Below are 9,618 nucleotides of genomic sequence, written 5' to 3'. Positions count from 1 at the left end.
TGTTAACACTGATCATGCATCTGCGTTGGACATTGTGCCGATCAGTGCACTACTGCATCATTTAGCATGTGCAGTTAACCCACATTGCTGCAAACTGTGAAGGATCTGCAGATAAGAGCTGGAGGTAAAAATTACTATTTTTTATTTTTCATTTGACAGAAAATCCATTTTCAATAGGAAAGTGAAGCTCACACTCAATCTTTAAGATTTATTCAATACATGAGAAATTATTTTGATATGATTTGCAGCTTTACGTGGTTGACCTGCATACAGCCGATGTCTTGTTTTTAAACACTTATTGGTTCTATTTCCCTGCTTGTTAAGTTTTTTATGATGCAGTGTAAAATGTAAAAGCTGCTTGGTGTGAAAGAACGCTTTCTCAGCAACTGTAGTGACCTTGTTTTTTTCGGTCATAAATAAAGTTAGGTCAAAACCTTATCAAACCCCCTGTCTTGATGAAAGTGACACGTTCAATGGCACAGTTTAGAAATCTTACAGTTGCCAACCCATATCTTGTATATATTTTATATTTTCTTTCTCCACAAACTGTTAAACAGCTACAAAAAAACTGTCATTTCAAATAGCCTGAATGCTGATAATGCCCCTGTTTTTCTTTACATGAATTTTACAGCCTGCATCCACAAAAGAAGTGACACTCTCGAAAGCATGTGACTTTTTTCCTGACACATATCTAGTTCTCCTCCCCGTGTGACTGGAGGTCTCTCTCTCTCGCTCTATCTTACACTGGATTCCATTACCCTTCAGCCAGCAGAGCTGCTGGGGGTAAGTGGGGCAGATCCAGTTACTGGAAGCAGATTTTCGTTGAGACAGTGTATGATGAGGGATAAACTGCTGACCAGCTGAACAGCTGTGCTCACTGCTTTTCCCTGCCAAACGTACTACATGTACACGCACACACACACAAATACAGTAAGTTGAGACATCTCTGTAAACCTGGACAAGGGGACTTCTTCCTTCCTCGTGTGGAAAGAACCTCAGACAAGATGTGAATAAGGACACAGAGGTCTGTTTTTTATTTGTTTTAGACATCCATGTGGGAAATGTTAAGCTAATTTTGCACATAATCACATCCCTGTCGGAGGTGAAAGCCACTCAGAGTTGAGTTCATCTTTTGAGTTTCTACTTTTGCATATTTTTTTCCATGTGGCGACCTTTAATAATGCTTCCTGTTGCTGCAGATCCCTGATGCTTCGCTGGTGTATGAAGGATCTCCCGCTCTTATTTCAAGACTACTTATTTCAAATCTGCCAGTTCCTCAGCTTCTTTTTTTTCCCCCCACACTTTGTTTATTACATTTTTTACAGGGACATACAATTGACAATCACCTTCACATTTATGTGTACAAACCAGTTCCCTTTTGCATCAAAACAGAGACTAAACAAACATGACATGTAGGACACCCCAGACAATAACAAAACAAGGGTAGATTAATACCATCAATTTTGAATAAGCAAATATGCATATAAAGGGCTGCACGGTGGTGTAGTGGTCAGCACCTTCGCCTCACAGCAAGAAGGTTCTGGGTTCGAACCCCGGTTCAAACAGGGCCTTTCTGTGTGGAGTTTGCATGTTCTCCCCATGTGTGCGTGGGTTCTCTCCAGGTTCTCCAGCTTCCTCCCACAGTCCAGAGATATGAGAATGGGGTTAGGTTCATTGGAGACTCTAAATTGACCATAGGTGCGACTGTGAGAGTGAATGATTGTCCGTCTCTGTATGTGGCCCTGCGATAGGCTGGCGAACTGTCCAGAGTGTACCCTGCCTCTCGCCCAATGTTAGCTGGGATTGGCTCCAGCGACCCCCCGCGACCCTTAAATGGATAAAGCGGTAGACGATGGATGAATGAAATATGCATATGTACATACACATATTTTAAAAAGTAAATGGAAAATACTTGAAAAATTTTAATAAATAAAATATACATACACATATCTACTGTATAATGATGAAGAAAAAGAAAAGAGAAAAAAACACAATCTAAATGAAGATGGTCTTATTTCAACAATCCCCCCACCTCTAATCAAAGGCATAGTAATGAAATTGGGAACTTCCGTTGGTTTGCAAAAGGTTTCGTAAGGGTGAAACATTTTTTGAGGTTTGTCTAGTAAAATCCTAATGATATCTACAGCATGAAAACTATTATTTTCTTAGCATTGCAAAAAAAAAAAACATCTGTTGTATTGCTGCATTGCTGTTGTACTTCCAAAATGACAGAAACCTTAAATGTTTCTCGAACCATCCAAAATTCTCTATTATAAATTTCATTTTGTGACTTAGATATTATGTTTTGTGTCTAGTTGGACTATGATTAATGGTATTTAATGGCCACAGGGATTAAGACTTGATGATACAATCGTTTAGATTTTTTTTATACGATAAAAAGATGGGTAAAGCTGATATGGCCTGTGCATTTGTCCACATTCTTAGTTTTTCTTTGGTCAACTTGATTGTGTGTATATTGTTAAACACCACAAATCTCTTGACTCCAACAGTCAGATGAACAGCTGTCAGGAAGGGAAAATGCAGAGTTGACAACATCCAAAGAAAATGCTAAACTTTTTCTTATATTCTTCTTTATTCTATGTATTATTATGTAGAATATTCACAAATTATAATAAACACACAATAACACTTCTCGGATTGCAGTCAACATGCTCCATGTAGCAACACAAAATATCCCCCCCGAGCATTGGTCAACTATTTAATCTTAACGACGTCCCGCGGCCAATCAGGGGACAGCTGAGCCTCATGGTGAGGGGCGTGCACCGATTGGTCAAACCCTCGGGTCAGCTGAGCGTGAGGAAGGTATAAGTATTCCTTTGAACTTTTCCTCCGCTGCAGTGTGTTTGTTTAGTGAGTGTGGCACGAAACGAGAACAAACTGCGCGAGGAAATTATTTATGAGAAACCGTCTAAAGAATCCCCCCCTGAATTATTATTCAAGGTAAGTAGTTGAATGTTGGGAGCGAACGGCTGTTAGCTAGAAACGAAGGGCGGAAGTAGTGGAGTTGTGTGTTCGTGTCGCGTTGAATCGCCCTGTGATTGGCCACACGTGTGTCGCGGAGCTCTGACGAGCCGCTGCGTCGCGTCTCCCCAGGTAGCGCCGCTCCGACCCCAGGGAAGCGCTCCCGCACCGCGACACCGCCACCATGGTTGCCACAAGCACGTTGAAGACCAAAAGCGGCGAACGTATTTCGGATTTGCTCGACCGACGACACGACCAAGCCTGCATTGAGAAAGGTGCGTTGAACTGTCTCGTTTCTGTGTGTGTAGCTAACCCGCTAGTTCGGGGACACTTCCAGTGGTGCGCTTGTTTATCACCGTGTGGTGCAAGGCTGCAGCAGTGGAGGGGGGCGGGGACAGGATGAAGTCATCCCTGGAAGCCCGTCTGCTCAGTGCGGACAACAACAAGTCTGCACCGCGCCTGTTGATGCTGAATGACTTATTATTGTTGTTATGATTCTGCAGATCCTGCGTTGGGATTGGGTTTTTTCATGTTTGAATGTTTTGTACATTTGAGTTGAGTTTTTTTTTAATGCGAGAGGTTTGACACACATCCACACGCATCCACCCAAAGCAGATGTTTGTTGCTACCAAGACCACTTTTGCATTTTGCAGTTTAAAACTGGTCAAAAAAACTTGCCAGTACACCCCCCTTTGTCCTATGTAGTATTTTCTTATTCAAATGAACTATGGCACTGATTCCTAAATGTACAACTTGCATTTCATCTCAGAACTAGATTTCTGGGATCACTGCTTGGCTGAGCCCCAGAGGAACGCAGATGTCGGCGAGGACCGAACCTGTCAACAGCTGGCCAAGATGTTTGAAAACTCCCTGTCTCGCGCCAAGAAGACAACGCTGCACTGCTCCTCTGTGCTGGTACCAGAGAAGCTGACGCGGCGAATAGCTCGCGAAGTCCTGCGCCTGGCGTCCGACGAGCCCTGCGGCCTGCGTGGCTGCGTCCTCTACGTCCACCTGGAGCTGGACAAGGGCTGCAAGCGGCTGGAGCGCATTGTGTACGATGCCACCGTGGTGCCCACGTTTGAGTTGACTCTTGTGTTCAAGCAGGACGGCACCGCCTGGCCCAGCCTGCGGGACCTCTTTATGGGAACCTGCTTCGCCCCAACTTTCAGGCGCGTACTTAAACTGAGTCCAGGTTTCCGGCTCGTCAAGAAGAAACTTTACTCCTCCTCGGCTGGTACCGTGGTAGAGGAGTGCTGAACTATGGGAGGGATTAGTGTGGAATGTCGAGTTTCCTGTGGGTAAACGCACTTCTGCCCAAATGTAAATGACACTACCAGCGGTGTCATGTTTTCTACAGTGTTTTTGTACAATCAGTTTCAGCTGTTAGTAGCCAGTCCGTTCAGTTTGGAACTTGTGGTTTAAAAGCTTGTGCATACAGTTAATGAGCCTGATGATTCTGCGTTTGGCTTCGGTGTTTGTAAAGGTGCATTTTTATCAGCAACATTGTAATATCCTGGATGATTTTTCCTCTAGTAAGAGCGTTTGTTACTCAAACACAATTTTAAATTGTACATTTTGCAGATGAATGTAGGACTATGTTCACACAACATGTTTGAGAGGGACATACTTTGGGTACACTTTTGTTAAAGACACTAGCCACTTTGTTGTTGCATCTGAGTGTTTCCAGATGCATTGAATGTGTTCAGCGACAGCAAACGCACCTTTAGGCTTGAATAGGAGACTGAAATTTGGGGCCATATGTAGCTAGTTGTACAATGCTGTCTCTTGTGCTGCAGATGTTTTTAAGACTGAATGTCTTGTGAAGATGCTGCTGTCTTGGTGTGGGCTTCTCGCACTTAGGTAATGTGGATGCCTTAAATGTCATGTCATGTCTTTTGTTTTTTGTCGTTGTTCACGCCTATCACAGATATTTGTGCATGTTTGGTATAATTGTTTTATTGCATTTTTAATTTTATACCCTCCCCCCAAACACCTTTTTCAATGCAGAAACGTTATAGATTATTAAAAGGACAGTTCAGCAAAATTTAAAAGTGTATTATTTGTTATGTTATCTGTTAACTGGGATGTGCAAAGAAATTACTGAATGTCCAGCTTTTTTGTCTTTTAATTTTTTTGTGAATTCTCCATAATTTTTCATACTTTTTTGATGCCATTTGTTGAAGGAAAATTAGGTCTTGTCTATTAGACAATAAAAAATTTGAACCCTAGATTATATTTACAGACTTGATTCTGTGTATGCCATTTGATTGTTTGTTCAGCACCCACACAACATTAGTGTACATATTCTGAAGCTGTTACCAAGCCTGCTGCAGTGGGAAGGCAACACAATACAGACCCTTTTTTTCTTTCTTTTTAGAAGAGGACAAAAGCCTCAGCAAGATCTGTAGGAAGAATGTGATGCATCATCCTGACTGCCATGACATCTCAACAGTTACTGCCAAACATTGGTAATCACTCGACCAGTCTACAGTGTCCTGTATAGTGTCTGAAAATAAAGTAAGAACCCCATCATGAATGATTAATTTACTGCTCCTGGAATGATTATTTGAGGTTTGGTGCCTTTGCAAAAAACAAAGTTCATTGACTGCAGCTGCTAAAGTTAATTTTTCTTGGGTGGTCAAGATTATACCCAAGTGGCCGCCTCTGTACTGCTGTAGCTGTTTATATAAGCACATCGGCTGCTTGTGAGAACCTGCAGCGTTTGTGTGACATTTCTCCCTCTCTCTTAAATGGAGGCGTCTCCATAGTGATCTTTTCAGGGCCTCTGTTCGTGAACCATACTAATGAGTCGGATGAATCAAAGACTTTGACACTTGTGTGGGACATTTGTAGAAATGGCATTTGTGCTCAATTCACCCTCATCTTTGTAACTAAAAAGGTAGAGGCTTAAGAAAGTAGGCCACTGACACACTGGTGAACTCCGTCATGTCGACTGTCCGAAAGTATACCAGTTACACAGTGCGTCATTCTTGCACAAACAAGTGAACAGGCTGATATGGTTCCAACGGAATAACGACAGAGGCACATGATCTTGTGCAAGATGCATCACTGTCATTGTGACGGGACAAAGCTCCAGTGATCATTTACCCAGAGTCACACTTTATGCGGCAGCGCCGGATCCCTTTGCCTTGTTGCGCTTGTGAGCCAGCAATACAAGTTTGCATTGTTGAGCCCATAAATGTATACGACACTAAACATCCATCTGTGCAGTCTCACTGCTTTACCCTATTGTGCTTTTTACTTTATTGAACATGAACACATGTTGCACAGAACACATCCAACAGTTTCTAATATTTAACAATCCAATATATAATTGATAATTTATTCAGGAAAAAATATTGAAGGCAGTGTAAGAATCATTTTTACCCTCTAGTACCCATGTACTCTTTCTTCCATGATTATTCTTTATCTGGCGTGTTTTAAATTAAATCATAAATACTCTGAATCATGTACTGTAAGTACCTCAGAAAAATTGTTTTAATTAAACTAACCTATGATACTATAACTTTATGACTGTATACACATTTGCATTGTAACCTGAGAGAGGTATTAATCTTCTCATCTTACTCTTGACAAGAAAGCAAACTATAGTATCATCCAAAATGTCAAACTATTGTTTTTAAAAACCAGTACATTTTTTAAAGAACATTTTTATTCGAGAAAAAAATGCATTGCTTACAAGCATCTGCCAACAAACATTTCCTTATTTCTCCCCCCGTACTGCCTATACAATATGATATGTAAGAAAATATCTGTACAGGGATTACAATTACAAACTGAATGGTAAAATAAACACATGGTTTACAAAAAAACCTAAACTGAACAAAAAAAAATAACATAAATGTTTTGTATGGCATTACATGTTTTGTGGGAATCTCCGTCAAAGAGCCCCTTTCACATGAGACATTTACAACATTGGTTTGTGCCTTATGTCCCAACTTTATGGTCCTACTGAGGGACACAGGCCTCGACCCTTAATGGAAAAGTACTGGTGGCCTTTTCACTCTGCTGCAGCCAAAAGACTCTGAGCTGCACTGTACTGGCTTGGCAGCTCATTCACTGAAGCTCATGCATCTACTGCTGCTACTTGAGATCCTCAGTGTCAACATGATTCATCTCACGGTGTGGGGCTTGAAATGACAGCGCCATATTGTGAAATGGGTCCTTTGCTGCCATACCTGCAGGGTCAATCAGTCATGACCAGTGCCAGCACATGCTGTTTAGCCTTGATGGCCTACAAACACATGTTTACATGTTTACCAGTTTTGAGTCCCCCTTCCCATTCCCATGGGGGCATCCCAGTCACTGGATAAGGCTGTTTGCTCCTGAGAGATGAGCTGGGCATCATTTCGAGTTTCCTTCCTGACGGACAGAACGGCCTCTTTCTTGGAAGGCTGATATCTGATAAACTTGGCTAAAGGGTGACCACATGTCACATGGGGATTCATGGGTTCATCTTATGATCAAGACATGTTTATCTCTCGCTTGTGTTTTTGTGCATAATCTACGTAAACAACATAGATTGTATAATGTTTTTTGCTCTGCATTATCTTCTCTTCTTTTTGTTCATTCACCAAAGTCAGACTTATCAGACTTGGCTGTATTTTTGTAACTATCTTTTTAATTTCTATTTAAATGTATGTATATAGAAAATTTTAGTGGCTATAGTGACAAATCCTTGTTTAATTATTCACTACTCCCGATGGCACTGAGTAGTTAACCAGGGACTGACTTTGGTACAGTCTAATTCTATGCCAGCTGTCCTGTGAAACTGTAATGCCAAAACCAAAAGTATAACATTTTAGCTGATGGAGCAACCTTTTCAAAAGGCCTCATTTTTACCTGAGCAGGTTTATTTGAAATATGACAGACTGACTGAATGTGTCCTAATGACATTTTCATGATGGTCAGTGGTCGTGAGCCACTAACAAATCAAAACACTGACCTGACAGAGAAGGACATTTCCACTCCGGTTGGTAAACATGAGCTTGTGCTTTGCTCTCTACTGACGTTGTATCACATGGTTTCTGCGTATTGAAATTCAAATCTTCCATTCCCCTTTTTAGTGCCACTGGAGCTGGCGACGTGCAATGTTGGTGAGTGGAATTTGAATTCCACTTTGCCTTGCCGAGCAGCACTTTGACGCCCGAGTGCTGAGGGCAATGTTGCAGGACAGGCGGAGGAGGAGGGCCCGTAGTCTGTCCAAGCCGTCATCAGGTATCAGATTTAATCCAGCATAGCAACACAAGGAAGTTGTTAAGATTTTGTAGCACTTAATCTAAGTGTATATATTTTTGTTGCTCATTTTTAACATGTTAGCATGCTGACGCACTACATAAAGGTTGTGAACAGGGTAAATATATTTTACTCATCAACTTTAAGTGCTTTGAAAAAAGATTATTCTAAAGCAACACAAGTCTCATGTAAAACCAACTACACTTGGTCCATGTCATTTGGTTAAACAGATGATCATAAAAATAGAGGTGCCTGTATGATGTAATGCAATGCAAAGTAACAGCCCTGCAGGAAATGCTACTTAAAATAGGCATGTTATTGTTGAGATGAATAATACCAGTGTTGACAGTTTCTGCTGTGATATTTCCTCCACCTCGTTTCCATGCAGTATGTCCAGGTACAGGACCAAAATATCAAGAAACACGTTTCAATATAATACAGTCCAAATCAACGACACAAAAATGAGCCCTAAAACCACTTTACACATCTCTGACAAGGCATCAACAGAAATCATGAATAATTCATACAGAACTGATTGAAATCATTTTTCTGGTTCTTTCCTTCATGTGCAAGTGTCAATAAAAGTCACTTCAACACTTCATGTGTTGCTTTATGAGCTGCTGAACAACCTGATATTTGAAAGGCCACCAGTCATCTAAATACAGTTACAAGCAGTTTGTGAGCATGTGATATAAATGTGATTGCTGCATGGGGTCACAGACACCTCAAGATACTGAGGATTGCAGTTCTTTTTGTTCATTACATTGTGTTCTACTTTCCTTTGCCATTTTAGTGGCTCAAGTATGTTTTGCCTTCCAGTTTTGGTTTTGCATATAATGTTGAGAACTTCTTGTTTCTGATCCGATTATATAAGCTTAAGTAAGGTCCATTAGTTTTGAGAGGCAAGTGGTTGCGAACTTAAAAAACACAGTTCTGTTGCTTTGAAGTGAAAGGAAATATCCCTAACAGACACATGATGCACATGTTAAACAACGGTGTAGTCCTAAATTTAAATGTTGATATTTTGAGATGTTGCTATGCTGTTTGCTATCTGCGTGAATGAGTGTTATTTGAATTGTCACTACAGTGTTTATCTGGTGGTGTGTTGACCTTGGTAGGGCGCCGCCCCTGGAAGGTTTGGAGCAGACAAATCCTCCATAACTACTGCACTGCTGGCTTCAAACATGGATTTCTCTGGCATCTGACCAGTGGGTGCCGTCTCCCTTTTAACCTTTTATACTGGGAATAGGTCATTGCCCGGGTGGAATCGCCCCCATGACAATGGTCACCTTGCATTGGAAATCATACCTGGAAACCATGAATATGGTGCAGAGATGTTCTGGATAAGATTCTTTATAATAAGCACTGGTGAAGTGGGCA

General features: G+C 41.3%; 1 protein-coding gene across 1 annotated transcript; it reads left to right on the top strand.

Moving 5' to 3' along the window:
* Positions 1–2,803: 2,803 nt before the first annotated feature.
* On the top strand, positions 2,804–5,525 carry LOC118300014 (DNA damage-inducible transcript 4-like protein). The gene is made up of 3 exons (XM_035624063.2): positions 2,804–2,961; positions 3,115–3,257; positions 3,752–5,525. The coding sequence occupies exons 2-3, from the start codon at positions 3,167–3,169 to the stop codon at positions 4,237–4,239; spliced, it is 579 nt and encodes a 192-aa protein (XP_035479956.1). The 5' UTR covers positions 2,804–2,961; positions 3,115–3,166; the 3' UTR covers positions 4,240–5,525.
* The last annotated feature ends 4,093 nt before the right edge of the window (positions 5,526–9,618 follow it).

This window comes from Scophthalmus maximus, chromosome 2 (genome assembly GCF_022379125.1).
Source record: "Scophthalmus maximus strain ysfricsl-2021 chromosome 2, ASM2237912v1, whole genome shotgun sequence".
NCBI classification, from domain to species: domain Eukaryota; kingdom Metazoa; phylum Chordata; class Actinopteri; order Pleuronectiformes; family Scophthalmidae; genus Scophthalmus; species Scophthalmus maximus.
This window is presented reverse-complemented; position numbering and strand designations above follow the sequence as displayed.